This window comes from Coturnix japonica, chromosome 2 (genome assembly GCF_001577835.2).
Source record: "Coturnix japonica isolate 7356 chromosome 2, Coturnix japonica 2.1, whole genome shotgun sequence".
Taxonomy (NCBI): Eukaryota; Metazoa; Chordata; class Aves; order Galliformes; family Phasianidae; genus Coturnix; species Coturnix japonica.
Window position 1 is genome coordinate 97,138,471 of NC_029517.1, and position 18,620 is coordinate 97,157,090.

The 18,620-nt window shown below is 40.8% G+C and overlaps 1 protein-coding gene across 26 annotated transcripts in view; it reads left to right on the top strand.

The window, feature by feature from the left end:
- The window catches only part of DTNA (dystrobrevin alpha), a 189,943-nt gene that overhangs the window by 136,865 nt on the left and 34,458 nt on the right, over positions 1-18,620 (top strand). For 11 of the 26 annotated variants that reach the window (XM_015855521.2, XM_015855525.2, XM_015855519.2 and 8 more), the window contains exons 7-12: positions 3,531-3,636; positions 5,864-6,030; positions 8,332-8,456; positions 10,889-10,897; positions 11,807-11,887; positions 13,734-13,823. In XM_015855521.2, the coding sequence (XP_015711007.1) occupies positions 3,531-3,636; positions 5,864-6,030; positions 8,332-8,456; positions 10,889-10,897; positions 11,807-11,887; positions 13,734-13,823 (578 nt within the window). The remainder of the gene's footprint in view (positions 1-3,530; positions 3,637-5,863; positions 6,031-8,331; positions 8,457-10,888; positions 10,898-11,806; positions 11,888-13,733; positions 13,824-18,620) is intronic. The other 15 variants (XM_015855527.2, XM_032442706.1, XM_032442717.1 and 12 more) reach the window with 3 other exon arrangements.

Sequence of the window (18,620 nt, forward strand, 5' to 3'; positions counted from 1 at the left end):
TTAAAGCCACCAACAGTTAGGTCTCTGAGTAATGTCAGTACGAAGTGGATTTACAAGGCTGCTGGTCTGCATCTAAGCAGCCAAGTGTTCGTGTAAATCTAGTCCAGTAAGTCACTTAGGTTTACTTTATGCAGTTCTCATTCGGTCATCACTAGGAATGAATAGGAATTTTGAAATATGACTCTAAGCACTGTATCCCTATGACGCTGTGATAAATGGTAGCCACAGTCTTCGTCGCACCAAAGGTCATTCTTTCACTTTCTCATATTACACTTAGTGTACCTTGGGATAAGTTTGGCATTCTCTCTGTTGTTGTAAGCATTCCTGAACTTCAGATATTTCTTCTGTTGTAGTTGATCGGCTATATAAGGTAGAAACAATTACCATTTATTTTTAAGCCATAGATGTCTGCATGTATTACTACCATATGATATATTCAGTATTGTTTTTAAAGTTTGGAGTGAGGGAGTGTGATTCTGTGCCCACCAGGTTGTACATCTGAGGAGATGGAAGTATTAACACGTTCATCCTGATGTTCCAATACATTTTTGCTGTATTTGTTTTTTTTCCTTGTCTTATATATGTTTCAAAATATCACTTTCCTGAGTAAACCAGATCATTTCACTAAAAAACACAATCAGGTTGAACTATTAATTAAAAAATAAATAAAAATTTCTAGCATGCAATCGTAACATAATCATATACAGCTAGGAAGTTACATTGATGGTCTGATGGCTGTCTCTGAATATCTTTATGTAAAAAATAATTGGTACTTTGATTATCCATAGATACACACATCTTCTTAGCCTAGACTTTGCCTGCCCTAGAACAGAATGTTCAGGCATATTATCGACCCAGTACACATATTCTGCTCTAGAAGGGAGACCTCTGACACATTTACACCACTCATCTTTTTTTCTGTAGGACTTCAGTGCATCTTGTGTCTGTTCACTTCTAGCCATTGTCCCCACGCTCCCAGAGCGATAATGCAGGGAAGTGAGGTGCTCAGTTAGCCACCTCCATTTGCTCTCACTTTGGGCTACCAGAAGCAGCTCAGCCACATAGTTAGCAGATTCCTCGATGTCACGGGAATAAATAAATTCTGGGCATGATCTTCTGCTTGTGATGCCAAATCCATTTCATTTTGCATCTGAAAGGAATTTACCTGTTGAAGAAATGTTTATTTCTTCCCCATTGTATTCATTCATTTGAGTAAACCATGTGCATTCCTCTGCCTTTGAGCCACTGCTGGAGGCAATGACTGATCAAAATAGAAACAGCATTTCCTCATCAGCAAATGTATGGAAGTTATGGAAATGCCAGGCAGAGCCAATGATTTCATGTGTCAGAATGTGGATCTGTGGCTCAAAAAGGAGTTTTATAGCCGCTACTTTTCCCCATGGATAGGATTAATGTGACATTATATTGTATTCATGTTAAAAAATGCTATGATGCTAAAAGCCATATTTTTAATTTCTCTTTTTATCCCATACTAAAAAAAAAAAAAAAAAAAAGAGGCGCTAACGTCTTTTTCTTAGCACTTGGCTAAGTGTTATTCTACAAAGCCAGACTCCATCTGCATGTGACATATTTAGAAAACAACTTTCTGTTTCTATTTTCCCAGCAGCTGGTAAAAACTGCAGAAGGAAACATGTCTTCTAAAATGTATGGAAATTGTTCTGCTGGTGCCCTTTCAAGGGGCACTGCTCTCTCTATCCATAAAACCAGTGACCATCGGGGGAATGATCACTCGACCCCTTCAGCCATAATGCTGTCGGTGAAGCAAAGTTGTTTTAGTTGCCACTGTTTTAAATTATAGTTGCATGCAAAAGCTTGAACTATTGTGGAGGAGCTGTTATTGTCTCCCCATCTGTTTGCTTGCTTAGGATGCTTGTGGGTGCATTGCCAACTTACCTTCCAGCAAGAGCAGAAAGGAGACAAGTTGTGCTCAGCCCTACAGCTGGGGCACTGGAGAAACCCCCTATTCCCAGATTTGGCTATTCACTCTGGGAAGGTCATCCATACAACAAGCAGGTTGTAGTTATTCTGGTAGTGCATTGACACAAGCTGACATGGGGGATTGGCAGAGCTTTAATTACCCTTTCTAGACTGGATGTTTGAACTTCCATACTGCAAGTATGGCAGAGAAAAGGCTGTATTTCATTAAGATTTAAATCTTGTCTTCCAGCTACTTCTGCTCTTTAAAGAATCAAGACTGTTTTCAAAAATAGCCTAAGGTATTTTCTCTTGTCTTAGGGATAGAAACCTTTATATGTTTACCAATATCTTGAAATATTTCAACCTTGAGATTGCTCTAGAGTGCAAAGTTTTCCAGTGTATTTTTTCCAGCTCAGTGTATCAGAGAAATAGTGATTTTCTTTACATCTGGCAGCAATTGTATATAAATGCAGCTGAGGCACTCCACCTGGAAATTTCAGCTCCTAAAAGCACTCCACTACACGTGAAGATAGTGTATGTCACTGCATAGCTGCTGTTTTCCTTTTTGATGAGGGTTACCACCCTTCTTCAGCAAGTCAAGGCAGTACTTAATCAAATATGAAAACTTAGCAATCTCTTTGGATGTGGGGATGCCACTTAGATACATATGTCTATAAATTACACCTGCACATATTCTCAAGTGGACTTAGTATTTTTTATCTTAATCTTACTTTAAATTAAGGCTCAGTTTCTGATTTCTTAAGGACTCCCCCTCTTCGACCAACCAGTAGCTGTGTACTTTAGTACTCCTTCTGTAGCCAGTGTACTACATAGGAAAGTGGAAGGACTTACAGAAGAGATATCTGAAGCTGAAACATCACCTGTAGGTCTGAAAAAATGACTGAACTAAGGTTTGTGTGATTCCGGACATCTAAGAAACTTAAGACCTGATACTAGATTTTTAAATCAACAAGGATATTTTGGAGCTGAAATCTCTTTGAAAGACAGAGCAGTGTATTGCTTATAGGTATAGACAATTAATGTTTTCAAGGTCCCAGAGTCAGAGTTCTCCCACAGCCACTTACCATGACCCGAAGGCTATGACACAATCTGCTGTGATGATCTGCCCATATCTTGCATTGTTTTCTGGACTTATACTCCCTTGTCATTTTTTTTTGTCTTTGTTGGACTATCAGCCATTCTTTGCTTACTGTTAGCTATGCACAGTGATACCCTACATTCATTTGTGTTTTTTAGAGGGTACTCAAAACATATGTCAATGTAAATGTGAACGTTATTCACAAAGGATGTTCAGGCAATGACTCTAGAGGATGATTCTAGTGAGTGGGAACAAGGAATCTCCAACCCAGCCTCATGGAAGTCATTAGTAATACAAATTCTGACTCCTGAAAATAGTCCGTGTTTCCTAATTGTTGGTATTTTTTTCAGTTGTTTTTTTTCAGTAAACAAAGGTTACGAGTAAAGAGTATCTCAAGCTTGTTCCCAACTGTTTCTCTAAGGACAAGATAAAATCTTGTTGATACATCTGATTACTGATTTCTTTGTGCATGTTTGTTTTCTTATTCGAGCAGAAAAAAGTCACGTTAAACACTTTCTTGGATACTCTCATGTCTGATCCTCCGCCACAGTGTCTGGTGTGGTTACCACTTCTGCATCGGCTGGCAAATGTTGAAAATGGTAAGTAAGAGCTGTTGCCAAAAAAAACAACAACCAAAAAAAAAAAAACAACAACAACAACAAACACCTACATTACAAGAATAAGCTTCTGTATGAGGATTTTCTCACTCCGTGGGTGATCTTATAGGAGCTACTGTGCTGTGTTCATTAATTCCATGTCTATTTTTACAGTTACTGGTAAAATATTTGAAGAATCCTGTTGATCCTTCAAACAGAAATGGGCTACTCTACTCTAGGGAAGCTGCTTTAGGAAGGGGCTTGGACTTGGTGATCTCCAGAGGTTCCTTCCAACCCTTGCAATCCTCTAATTTTGTGGTGAAGTTTTGCTGTCCTTTAGAATTTATCCTGGTCTTGTCCACTCCTCCTGTGCTCTGGATAAGCAAAGGGTGATAGGATTTGATTCATTCACATACTTCAAGGCCATGGCTTTTATTAGCTGTGACATATGGCAGTAGTGGAGGAACAGGTTGGTAGTTTCCGTTCATGTGATATTCTTGGCAAGAGAAGGGCAGTGCAGTGCAAAATACCAGGAGGTCCTTAGGAAAGGATCTCCTCCTAAGCCTATGCTGCCAGGCAGTATACTGTGAAAAGGAGCAAGGAAGTTGCAGGTTCCTCCTTAACATTTTTCTTGCATGGAAGATGAAGATTAACTGTGAGATGTCTCTTCCATAAGGACTGTCCTTCCCCAAAATGAGTAGATGACAGACATTAAGACAGGGAAGGACCAAGATTAGCTAATTTGGTTATTTGCATTGAACACATTGCTTATCTCTGTACAGAAGCGTCTTTCAGACTCGAAACTCATTGAGCACCTTGGAAATAATCCACACTCACAAAGTGGAGTCCTCCAGCCAAACCCTTCATATTTGATTTCTGTGGGACACAGGCAGTGCTGCCACACTGAAAGTGCAGGAGCAGAACTGAAAAGTCTGCCTGTCTCATTTCAGCATGTGGCCACTGAATTGCACCCCACAAACTGTGTACAATACCACAGGTACTTCTGGAAGAGGTTTTGTCAACTGTTTAAAGGCTGGTTTGGCCTGGTTCAGTGACCAGTGAAGTGAAAGGATTTTGCATTAACACTTTAACTCCCAGTTCACTACATGATGTTATGGTGTGGAATACCAGTAACCAGAAATCATAGAACAATGGCAAGTTTCTCAGCTCCAAACCAACATGCTGCTGCTCTCCAGAATGACCGACACTGCCAATTTTAATATTGTATTTCTTACAAGTAAATGAGTCTGGAGGAAGTCAGGATGTCCAGACATTGTGGTGATAACAGAAGACAGAGAACTTTGTACATCTTCTTGTACTAAAACCCCTTTCCACTTAAAGGCATAAGGGTGGATGAGGTGACAGTCTTAAGTCCTCCTTGGCTACAAAGCCAGCAGTCAACCCCACCTTCCTCCAGGTCTTGTCATCCATCAGCTTCCTCCTGCTCTCCTCATCCATCCCTGTCACAGAATTGTCCCTTATTGGCTCTGCACAGTTTCCCAGCCTCGAGCACAAACCTTTCCTGCTGTGAAATTCTGGCAAGGAAATGAAAGCCTGACACACTTAGACTGATCTAAATCCTCCAGACTGAACCTCACAAGGGAAGAGCAGGTGTTTGGTTAGACAGAGAAGTACAGTGTCCTGTGATAAGTATGACACATGGTATGGTGAAGAGAGAGGAACACACATAGCAGAAGTGCCAGGAGGGGGGTTCAGAATGTCCTGAGTGACGCCTTAGTGCTTGAAGCCTCATTGCTGCCTGCTTCTGAGGGGAGCAGAGAGCAGGACCAAGCTGGTCCTGTCAATGGCCACATTTCCAAAGTAAGACACCCAGAGCCAAATGTGTAATTCTGTATGCCTAAATGACATCAACTTCCTAACAGCACAGCAAACTATTCAGCTTCCCCCAGCAGCATAGCTGAAGTCTGCAGGGGATGTTCCTTCTTGCATATTTCCTTTATGTTTCCTTAGATACAGTTTGAACATATTTCTTGCTGCTGCAAGCAGTGATACAGATATATGTCCAGCAGAAGTCAGGGGCTTAGGCCAGATTCATGGAGGGGCACACGAGTTTTTGTGCATAGAGCTCGGTAGATCAGAGCTGCAGACAGCACCTGATGTCACAGATTCCTAGGAAAAAAAGATTCACCCTTCCATTCAGAGGTTTTCACATCAGCTTTTTCTTGGGTTCCTCTGCCTGGGGTTAAAGCTTGGCGTCTCTCTCCCACAGTCTTCCATCCCGTTGAGTGTTCCTACTGCCACAGCGAGAGCATGATGGGGTTCCGCTACCGCTGCCAGCAATGCCACAATTACCAGCTCTGTCAGGACTGTTTCTGGAGAGGCCATGCCAGCGGTTCCCACAGCAACCAGCACCAAATGAAAGAGTACACGTCATGGGTAAGGGGAGGCTCAAGCCTGGCCACAGGCGCTTTGCCCTGGGGTGGGGGCTCCCGGCAGGGACTGCTGGTTGGGATCAGCAGCCTGTCGGGGAAGTTGCACCCGGGGAGCTGGCAGGAGAGCACAGAGGTGGGAACAGACTTTCTGGAGCGTGGATGCAGGGTGCGTGTGTGTGACAGCCGTGCTGCCCAGCGCAGAGCACCAGCCACACAGTAAGTCTTCCTGCTCCCGTGGGACTGTCCCCAGCTGTCCCTGCTGGGCACTGCTGGCTCTCTGTGGGTGAACTGGCTTAATGCTGCCTCATCAGTATTTTCAACCAAGTGGCTGCGGATTATACAATAGATTTTGGGGTGATTCTGGCACGGTAGATTTGAGCGTGGTCATAGGCTTAGATCCATCCATGGCAGTGTTTATCATGGAGAAAAGCAGACCAGCCTTTTTGTCATTAAATACTTTCTCTAAGCTGGCACAGAAGCGCTGACAGCTACCTTACCCTTTCCAGGGCATCAGGTGAGGGGTCTGGAGACAGCCCTTGGTCCCCAAGCCTCCCCATCCTTCAGGGTGCTCAACCAGGGACCAGTGGACAAATCCTGACTGATCTCAAATGTGACAAAAGTGTAATTATTATAAAAGAAAATGATAAGTGAGGCAACAACTCACACGCACACAGTGCCTTTTGTATGCTTCTTAGCAAAGCTCTGAAACTTAACATCTATAAAGCAGCAGTCTTACTGTTGATGGAGGTTTAACAAGGGTTAAATCTGGTGTGATTTGCTCTGTATGCTGGTCACATGGCCCTGCACTGCCTCAGAGCAGATCTGGGTCTGTGAATGTTTTTGTGGGTCTTAATTGCTGCTTTTTGCGTAGGCATAATGACTTGAGCTTGGTCTCTGAATGAGGGAATGACAGCTACCTAGCTCTGGCTCCACTTACAGCAATCTGTGCTATAAAACCATTTTTGGCTGTAGCAAGAGAACTGAAGTTATAGGCAAGAAATCATTTTGATATATCAGATTTTTGCTCAACAGAAGACAAAGCACGACTATACCTAATGGTTTCAAATGCCTCGTAGTCAGAAACAAACATTTTCCTTCAAGTACGAAATAGCCTTTCTATAGTGTTCATTAGCTTCATTCAAAACAGGTTAGCATTATCCATAATAAATCTGTATCAAGCTCCACATGCAGGTTAGAGGTGTTAAAATACGTGGTGGAGTTCAACTGATCTGAATTCAGAGTAAAATTGCATTTATAATATGTGAGAAAAAGCATGAACTTTACATATTTAGTTTGGAACTGTGTAATAGAAATATTTCATTATTACCTTGATTACAGTAATAACTTTATGTACCATGCATGTGCATATATACAATACCTCTCTTGCTAACTTCTGAAAGCATTTTAAATTTCATCCTGTTGAGCTGCTTTTTTGTGGGGGAGGAGGAAGTGTAAGGATCATCAGCCTGGGTTTAACTGGCTGAGAAGCTGAGTCACAGAGAGGTGAATTGGATTCCCCAAGAATCTTTCACTAAAAGGCTAAAAGGGGTCCTCAGTCTCCAAGCTCATATCTAGGAAAGGGTTCAACTGCAAGGAGTGCTCAAACAAAACTGAAGCAGAGTGTGTTGATTTTTTTTTTATGAGTACTGTTGGAAAACTAGTGGGGTTTGAGGCTGAACTCATGCTTTCTGCGCAGAGCCTTTCAGTCTTTAGGTGGCAATAACAGTATGTCAGCTCCTTCTCACACGCTGCTACCGTGTTGGTGCAATTCTGGCCGCATTTGTGTGAGATTTCCCAGGTCCTGGTTCGTTCACCAGTGTAATGGGGAGGTGAAGATGAGCTTTATAGCAATAAGGCACTGAGCTGAGGAGGGAAACAGTCTTGACGGGGTGAAAGAATGTAGCAAGTCTGTACCTGACCCCCAACTAGAAAGTGGATGGTGTCTTGAACAGTAAAATATACAGATAGGCACAAACAGATAGGTTCAGTTCACATTGCCAGCTAGTGAGTTATGGCCAGCTCCAGCCTGGGAGACCTCCCTTCAGTGTTAGCTGAGCACAGCATTGCAGGGACACATGGCAATTGCACCTGTCTGTATAGATATATCCCTGCAGCTGAAGGTAAGAGCAATCTTTTCTCCAATCTGAATGGTCTTTGGCTTGCTGGAGTTGGGTGGGAGAGGATGGGGGAATATCAGTCCTATTGATGTGAGCAGTAGAGCTTCCTGTTGTTTTGTGCGTCCTACAGCAGAAGCAGTTTGCACCTTACTTCTCCACATTACCTCTACCTTCCTTGTTCCTCCCAGAAATCACCTGCTAAGAAGCTAACTAATGCACTTAGCAAGTCTTTAAGCTGTGCTTCCAGCCGTGAACCTTTGCACCCAATGTTCCCTGACCAGCCTGAAAAACCTCTAAACCTGGCTCATATTGTGTAAGTATCTGTGTGCTCTAGAGAAAGTAAGCTTTGTTGTGGGGGTTGCTTATACCTAGTCTAGATGCTGTAGCTCTGAACAGAGTAGGAGGCAGCTGTGTCGTTACCAAGTTCAATGCATCACAAGTGCAAATCTGCTGAGAGAGATAATTATACAGAAATGTGCTTCTGTTGTGTCTTCACTAGGAGGTTGGTGAAATATCTGCATATGATCAAGTATGGGACACAGTGTTGGTATGTCTCTGTTCTCCTCAGAAGCAGAGAATGTCATACATTTTCAGCACTTTGGGATGTGTTCATGCTTAGAACATTAGTCTGTAGGCAGTGTATCAAAGGTAGTGACATGGGGCACCAGAGAAAAGCAGAGTGACCAATTTTGTCGAATTCAGTGTCAGAGTTCTCACTGACTTCAGTGGAGCTGTGACTTCAACTGACCTCAGAGACCAGCTGTAGGAGTGCATAAGTTGCACCTTTAGTTGACAAGTCACTTGGAAAGGGCCTGTTATCTTTATATTTTTGTATCCTTCCTTGTGTGGTTTTAAAAGTCTTCCAAGGCCTAAAAGCATGCTCTGCTTTTCAGATTTGATGTGCCCCAGCAGTTAGGCAGTGACAAGTTGCTATAAGGCACAGCTCCTCGTGGAGCAGCTCTTTGGAGCACATCAGCCAGAGATAGATTTGCTGAGCTATCACTCTGCCCTGCCTGGTGTAAAAGCGTGGCTGTGCTGGTTGAGGCAGTGTAATGTCACAGGGCAGAACTGGGCCATTCACATCTCAGGGCAGGTTTGGAAAGCCAGGAAGCATGGAACCAAAACCGAAGCCTCCATTCCATAGTGGCTGAGGTCCTCTGAGGCCTCAGGACATGCTGGAAGATGGCAGCTAGTAAAAGCTGGGCTGCTGTGAGTGGGCTGAGTGCAGTTAGGTAAGGGAAGGAGAAGGTACCGTAATTGATTAGGATCTGTTCCAAGTCTTTGCTGCGAAATTAACGCCTTCCCCTCTTCCTAGCTATATGGGCATAATTTAGAGTGATTGGATGTGAGAACGAGCCACCATCTATTTTGTTTTATGATAGGATTTCTCTTTATCCGTAGATTGAAGGCAATATAGCTATATTGGCTATAATGGGATGTGAGTGAAAAACCACTAAGTTGTGGAGGTAGCATGATCTACGGCATAATTCACATAAATTAACTGAGGGGAGAAATATGCCATGGTACCTCATTGAGAATAACTTCTTGCCAATGTGATTTTTATTTTTAAACATAATGGAAGTTGAGAGAAACAGCTCTGAGCGAGAATCCAGGCAAAAAGGTTTTTATACGTGCGTTTAATGGAAGAATTCTGGCAACAAAACAGTATCCTTTTTTTAGTAGTTTCTTCCTTAAATGAGGACAAGTACTTTCTGTATTACTATACTATCTTTGCTGTTTATCCTTCTTTCATTTAGGAGTGGTAGCAGACAGAATGGCGGCAGGATTTTTCTTTTTTACTGAAGCCACACAAGATTTTCAATTAAGTAATATCTCTAAGGCTCATTCTGAATAGTTTTCAATGGGTAGTTAATCTGATGGAGGAATTACTAAGGGGAGATTTTGCTTTTCCATAGCTAAGATTGGCAACAAAAAATGTCATCATATTCTGCAAGGACTATGTGGCTTGGTCAGAGGGATTTTCAAATACATTCTGCAGTGTCCTAACGTTGTTTGCATCCAAGCCAGTAGGAGCATTATTTTTGACATCAGTAGGGATAATTTAGACCAGCAACGACTACTTTGTAAAATTCCTGTTATTATTTGTTTTGTTTTGCTATGGACATGTGTTATGCTGTATGCATTATTACGTAGCATTTTTAGGATGTATTGTTTGAAGTGTTTTTTGCCTCCTTGAGAAAGTTGACTGAGTATCACCAGTTCACTTACATCAGAGAGCTTAATCACTCGCTTTCACAAGTTTAGAAATAACCTCTGAAAGATTTGCATTTATAGGTTGATAGGTAAGAGTTTTCCTTGGTTTTACCACAAGGGATGCTGTTCTTGTTTTACCACATCACCAACTTAAATAGGTCTTTGTAGGTGTGTTTGAGCATCCATTTGAAATTCAAGATAAACCTGAGGAATGTGACAGTGGGCATCAACCTTGCAGAAACTTGACTTGGGAAAGCTCAGATTCATTTTAAATTTTCTTTATAGAAGAACTGACGAGCAAATGCTAATCACAGAAGTTTAGCTAAGCCTTGGAGTTTAGAGACATCTGCACACAAGAGTAACTGCATATGTAAGCAGTGTCAGTGACCTTTTATGCATAGAAGCATCTTTTTTTTATATAGAATCAGGGTCATTGGAATGAAGATTGTCCAGTGCTGTACTTAAATCATGTGTTTTTAAACTGGCAATTTAATTAATTTTCTCTTTTCCATTTCATTTTGGCTGCAAAAGAGATACTTGGTGAGTATTTTTCTTTAGTACACTTGCTGGAGGAAAATAGGTCTGTGTATGTCAAAGCTCATCATACAGTAACTTTTCCATTATCATGGAATCATCCATCATGGCCTCACCCAAGCTCTTCCTAGCTCTGATGGGGCAGTTTACAGCAAATAATACTTAACACTTTTTCATCCAGAGATAAGTACACAGGACACATAACTGTTCCTAACACAAATTTCTGACTGACTAGATCTGCAGTTTTGCCCATGGGTCTGAAGACGGGGGCTAAAAAGTGTATTGTCCCATAAGCATGCAAAATCCTACATCTTTCTATTCCCAGATTTTAGTATCATATTTCCTGTTTTTATTCCAAAACTTTCATTTCTTTTGCCTTGTGTTACATAAGAAGTCCATTAAGAATGGAAAAATTTGCTTTGATGGACACAAAAAAAAAAAAAAAAAGATTGTGCACGAAGTATTTTTAAGAGGAGGCAATAAAAGAAAGCAGAGGAAATATTCCTTCTCATTTCAGTTTTAGTAAGAGTGGGAAATAAAGAAATGCAATAATAAAACCATCATTATTAATAGGCCCTTTTTAAACTAGGAAGTTATTTTAAATTTTGATTTAGGGGTTTAATATACCAGCTGAAAAGCTTTGCACTTAAGGCAGTTTTGTACTGCAAGTATTTTATGGGATAGTGAGGGGTATTGGGTACGCTGTGGTCACTGTGGGGAAATAGTAGCATGGAGCACAGTGCTATGGATAAATCTGAGAAAAGCTGTGTATTTTAGGGGCAAATTACTTGAAGCAGAAGATGCCAGCCATAGTGTTCATTTAAACAAGAAACTTACTTAATTGTCTGTAAATACTGTTGCTGGTTGATTGTTCTGTACCAAATAAATGCAACTAGATATTTTACCTTTTTTTAGGCCCCCCCGACCTGTAACCAGCATGAATGACACACTCTTCTCCCACTCTGTTCCCTCAGGAAGTCCCTTTGCCAACAGAAGGTGAGTTGTTGCTTTAATTTATGTTAAATCACCATATGAGGATGGTAGAGGTTTCCGCTTCTAATCTCCCTCCTGAAAAAAAGGCAAAATAAAATTAGCAGATGTGAGCAGAAAAATACCCAGATACCTATGTGGGGAGATGAGGAAGGGGCACTGCAGACTCCTCACAGTGGAGTGTAGAGCTCGGGTTCTTATTTGGACCCTAAAGTTCTACTAAATGTGCTCAAATGCAACTCAGTCATCCACTGCCAGAGGCTGAGAATGGGCCTCTGCAGCCATTTGGTAGAAGTTGCAGAGCTGTGGGTACAGAGGTTGGGTCATACCACTACCTATAGGGAATGGTTGCATCATGCTGCAAGATATGAACAAAGGGAAAATGTATTCATTCTCACAACTTATAGAATGGTATCCTTCCTTCTGTTATGCCATTCTGATTTTCCCTAAAGGTTACAAGAGAGAAAGGGCTGTCTTGGAATATGGTGAGTCTTCAGGAAATAATACAGAGAAGAACGATCAGAAATATTAATCCCAAAGAAAAGGTGCTTGCAGCTGAGTGTGTACATTTTGGCCCAGTATTTTGGCTTGTGTGTCCAAAATACATCTGTAGCATTTGCTGGCTTTTTCATCCAACCTCTGTGTAAGCCTACCAATGTACACAGATGAAAAAGCAGCAGAGAAATAACATCTTGCTGTGTTGGGGAAGGTGAGTGATATGTCTTCCTCAAGTGCATTTTATTGCCTGGTCCTTGCTGTATTTGTCAGTGCTTCAGTGTTCCCTAATAACAAAACACGATCTCTGGGTATACACCAATACCTTTTTCTAACACAGAAGAGAAATCCTCAGTGTGCAACACTGAAATGTCAAAGTAAAGATGTTTGGTTACTACTTTGATTTATGAACTTTGGTACTGGGATCTGTAAACTGTAAACTCTCGTTGTAATCTTAGTGCAGGAGGCTTCTGGGTACATCCAAAATGCTTTTTGAAAGCCGGCCCCAAAGCAGACCCTATGTCTGCTGCCTGCAGATTTGTTTCTAAAGTTGGTATATATGGGATTTTATGTGCTGGGACAAGGCAGAATAATCTTACATGTGGACTCTCCAAGACAGGTATTAAAAGCAATGCTCTATAAGAGTATATCTATTGCTTCTATTTATGCCCAAGAAGTCCCTTTCAAAAGAAGTATGCTTTGCCATGTATGTTGGCAACCTGCAGGAATAATTACAGCACAGTTTACTGTGCAACTTTTATTTTTTTTATGTGTGAAAAATTCCTGATCATTTTACCTTTGTCTTCTTTAGTAGTTCAGCTGACTGCTTAACTGTCAGCATTAAATGTAGGTGGTCTCTGGGCCATTAGAATTATTTTCCTCCTGGAGGAAGAACTGATTGACAGAGAATCCCCATCAATCCCTGTTGCAGGAGGCAAAACCCACAACCATAAGTACTCAGACTAAGCATTCAGTATCACATACTTACACCACCAAAGTTTCCATGATGCAGGGGTCGGTTCTATCTTTTTTTTTTTTTTTTTTTTTTTTTAAGCTAATAATACCCTGATATATAAAACAATTCTATATAATAAGTGCTATTGTAACCTTTGTTTCATTTCCCTAACTTCATTTTAAGAGCTTCACAGCTTGTTGTCATTATTTTTAACTCTTATACATTTCAATTGCATCTGTTTATTTAGAAAGAAAAAAAATAACAAACGTACAAACCATCAAGTCATTGTTCTTTCTAAATGGTTATAAGTTGCATTTACTTTAAAGAATTCACTGTGAACATGCTACTCTCTGTGCTTACTTTTTGGAGTATTAACAAGGTTTCGTTGTTTGAATCATTCAGGTTACTTGGGGGTATAAATGTAGCCAGTCCTGTGGCTGATGAGCATTCTCTTATAAAGCTGTATGTAAATCAGCTTCACAACAATTCACGGTCAGTATGAGAGCACTAACCCACTAACTGCCGTAGTTCTGTAGCTCATGCACTAAATCATTAGCAATACTGCTCAATTACTAAAGATAGTCTTTAAGGAAGGGCTCGAGCAGGCTAGAGGGTTTCTTGTGGCTCTAATTATTCTTTTGATTAGACTTCCTGCTGGCTGTGGGCTTTGCCAACTTTCCTTGCTTTCGCACAGCACTAATCTTTCATTTCACCTTTTCACATAGGATTAATATTATGCATCTGGAGGAAGCTGGACACATTGTTTTTGAAAGCCAAAAAATGCACCTCTATGTTTGCATCTTCAGTGCATGACTTCCCGGGTGTATTCCTGACAGAGGCATGAAAGAGACTTGCACAAGAGTCTGGAAGCAATTCCAAGTGACGCAGCCAGCCTGCCCTCCCTTGTCCACATCTCTTGCTGTAGGGAGTTAGTGGTCTGCAGTTAGTGCTGCTTGCCAGTTACCCTCCCTGAACCACTTTTCTTTGCTTTTCAAAATGGCCACAGAAAGGCAGGTGTACATCCTATTGAAGTTAGTGAAAACCCTCCATTTACTCAGGGAGCTTCAGAGGTGGACCAGTGCCTCCGGCTGAGGCGCTCTTCTTCCAGCAAATCTCTCTCATTTTAGTGACCTGAAGGAAGAGCCAAATTCATGTTACGTAAAAGTACCCGACTGGATAAGAACAATTTCCCATTTTCTTTTTAACTGTGGAGTGTAACGACCTTTCTTTTTCTCTTCTTTGATTAGTGCATCAGATTAGCTGTAATTCAGTGAGTAAGTACTGAGACCAGGGTAATTTTTTTCCTGAATGCCAACTCGTTCAATCTGTATTAGACTAATAACAGTATCTTCATTCATTCTTGTAGGTTTTACTATTATTATTGCTCTGGGAGAATCAGGCCTCATTAGTGGGACCTCATCCTCTCATATATCAGAGAAACAGACTTTGACAGCCTTGTTTGCAGTTCTGCTGATTTCATATTAAATGCTCAGTGATTCATGTTGTAATAAAAATCGCACAAACTTAGGGTAGAATTTCTAGCTGAACATAATCAAGGGTAAATTCGCTGGTTGTTTTCGCTGCAGACAACTTACGGTTACTTTAATGTGTGTTGCAGTGTAGTTCAGTGGTTTCAGATAGCTCCGAAGAAAGTTTTTACGTAATTAGGTAGTTAATGCAAAAGAGGATTGGCGCAACCTCTCATTTGTAGTGTTCCTGTGGTATTTGTTTCAGATAGCCACATTCACGTAAGAGCATTGCCATTCACAACCAGTAGCAGGAAATGCCGAATGCAGCACACCAAGTCACTCTGCTGATGGAAATGAATGTTGTAGCATAAATGCAGCAAACCGCACTCTCCATTTCTGGATTCTTGGGCATGCAAGGGAAAAGGTCTGGGAAGAAGAATCTTATTAAAGAGAAGATCTTTGATAACTTGCAAATGCAATGATAAATTGTGGGAACAGCTGAAAGGAGACTAAACGTGTTATTTGCAGTTTAATTGAGCTTTGGGTGGATGCACAATTATTCCAAAGCAGAAAGGAAGTCAGATTTAGGCTTTCCTTGAGATGCTTCATTCCACCTCAGAGTCACAGGCTGCTTGCTTAGTTTGAGCCATTATGTCTGTAAATGAGTGCTAATGAGAAGTTTGGCATAACGATTGCCTTTCTTTTAAATATACAGAGTGTGCAAATTGGCATCAACACTACAGCGTGCTCAGCTGAGTCCTTAACCTATCTGTACAGCTTAAGAACTTAAAAGCACTTATTGTAGTAAAGAAGGAACAAAAAAATCACTGATCTTCTCCCAAATACCAAATGAACAGGCATTTGTTGTGGTGACAGCTAATAAGTGACAAACGCTGCAAGAGCTGATTTGTTTTGCTAATAATTTTTTTTAATCTCACACATTATTGACATCTCTGATTAACTAGAGGGCAGCGGAACATTGATGCAGAGTAGGCATTGCCCTTAGAAACCCAATTAGCTGGATGTGTTAATCTGAAACAGGTACACTGAGCATTGTAGAAACTTCTGTGTAGTCAAGAAGAATAACTCTGTCCCTAGCTAAATTAACAATGTCTTCCCTATTTGGATTCTTTTGTTCCCCAGCTACAGTCTGTCACTACCATAGTAATGGATAGAACCTCTTTCAGTCTCCTTTAAACTATAGAATTACAGGGTTTGAGGTGGGATAAGATAAAACAGAATGGCTTTTCTTGCATTTTTTTCAGTGCCCCCTCACAAGTGATACATTTAGGTCTTCTAAAGGTATAATCAATTCAAATAAATTGAGTAATGCCATACATTCTAATAAAGTTGAAATTAATAATCCTGTGGTAGTCAGAAAGAATACACTGTGATAGCAGGTGCCTGTAACCAATGAGAAATCAAGTGTTATTTAATGCTGAGTACTGTACATGGTGCCTTCTTGGAATTCCATGTAAAACCTTACAAAGAATTGGTTATTTGGCTTGAATGTAGAGCACAGAATGATTTCTGGACAATATCTCTGGAGCAAAGCATACCGGTTGCCTTTGTTGTCCACATTCCTATATCTGAGGAGTGTAGTAAACTTGAACTGTCAATTACCTTTGCATGTTGTTTTCAGAAGATGAGAATCCTCCTTGGACTCCTTGGCCCGTGTTCTGCCTGCTAAAGGCAGGGTAAATGTCTGGTTGTTTCAGTGGTTCAGGTAGGCTCTAAAAAGAGTATAGCTTTTTCACAAATCTTCTTAGGTGTACATCTTTATAAACATCTGCCCAGAGGTGGAGGTCTTGTCTCTTAGTTTGGATAGGAAAACATTCTTCAGCAGGTCATTGTAACCGGAATGTATCTTAGTCCAGGTTGTTGAATCCAGACAAATTCACTGTGGCCCAAACAATCTTTGTGTTATTAGCTGTATTTAAGGGAAATTATGGGGGATGTAGGAGGCTGTGGGAGACAGGGAAGGGCAAATGTTATCTCTTCTGAAGAAGGAAACTGAAGGTGGAAATGGACGCAAAATCAAAGAGGTTATTCAAGTGGGAGCCTAACCTTGGTATCCAGCAACAATGAAATTATGAAAGAATTACTAAGTTCCTGAAGGATAATAAACTGATGAGAAATAGCCAACATGGATTTGTCAAAAACAAATTATGTTAAACCAAATTGATGTATTTCTTTGACAGGATAGCTGGTCTAGTGGGTAAAAAAGAAGCAGCAGATATGGTACAGCTTGACCTTAAAAAGACTTTTGATGTAGTCTCCATATGACACAGAAGTACCCAAAGGAAATAAGAGCCTAGGGAAATTAGTATAAAGTCTGTGCACAAGTGGTTGAAAATCAGTAATTAAATTTTCTAAAGTTTGCTATCATTGTAGGAGAACAAGTCGTCTGGGATTCTTAAAGTCTATCTTCAGTCAGACACTGTGCACTAACTCTTGTAATGACCTACCTGGAGCAGCAGAGTGAGTGTGCGCAATTTGTAGGTGGTACAAAGGTTGAAACAGTTACGGAGAGGAGTGCTTGGAGAGCAATTCCTAAATTGAAAAAGGAGCTCAATTGCGGTGGTAGTAATTGATGTCCAAATGATTTGAAATCAGTAAGAGGAAACTCAGTAATTCTAAGTGCCATAGCAAGGAAGCAAATAATCAAATATAATATGGAGCATAGTTGAATGGACAGATATATTTTGACAGAGGATTGCAACTACAGTTGCAGTAAACCGCAAACTAATTGGAGTCAGCAATATGATTGTTAGAGCACATCTGACTAGGACGGCATGTAGAAATCTATGAAAACTCATTACCAAGAGCTGGTGGTACCTGGAGGTTGCACCCTACGTAGGGCATGGTACTGAAACAAATGTGTTACTGAGCATGACAGAGTCCAGTGGAGATGGCCAAGTATCAAAAAAGCTTAGAAAATATAGCTCCTAAGGAAGGGTTGAATGCTAATACTTTCAGGATAACAAGAGGGAGAGGGAGGTTAGGCCAGTTGTCATGTTTGTTCGCTGGTCCCTCCACCCTAATTAAGTAGCTTCTGGGGCACAGGAGAGTTTATGCTTGATAAGAGGGGACATCACAATGCGCTGTTAGAAAGCAAAGCTTGAAATCTTCCCTGCAGTTTTCAGTCTCCAATTGTGGCAACAAATTTAACTGTAATGAGGAACAAATTTTTGCATTTTTTGGCTGGAAGGGCACGTTCTGTATCTCCTTAAAGCATTTTCCTTGTGTAATTGGGAATGAAATAGTGAAAGAATGTATGCTTCTAGACAAAATGGAGCATGCTTTCCTGCGCGCACGTTACTTCTGTAGTAACACATAAACAGCATGCTGATGGACATAGAAACTAGAAGCAAGTTGGTTTGTTTGTTCTGTGTGTATGTTGCATTTCACTAAGCTTTCTTTCAGATTTAGTATAAAACAGTAGGGCTTGGATTCCTGGGACACCTTTTAGTGCCATGTTTTTCAAAACCCCATGGATAATCTTGGTCTCCCATAGCGGTGGGATAATGGCACATATTTCATCTTAGACAATTCCTTATTTATCCTACTATTGAAGTTTTGCTCTTCAGTCCATCGGAGCATCATGTATTATATTTATTCAAAATGATCTGCCTATACACACACCCATCTGGAAGGACAGGTGCATGCATGCTAACACACAGGCTTTCTGCTCAAAAATGCTTATAGTAAAAGTAGCCAAACCCCAAAAGAAATTTTTAAAGCAAGAAACTAAAATATATTTCTTTTTAGCTGTCTACAGCCAGAAATGCTGCAGAAAGAAAGAAAAACTAACATTGAA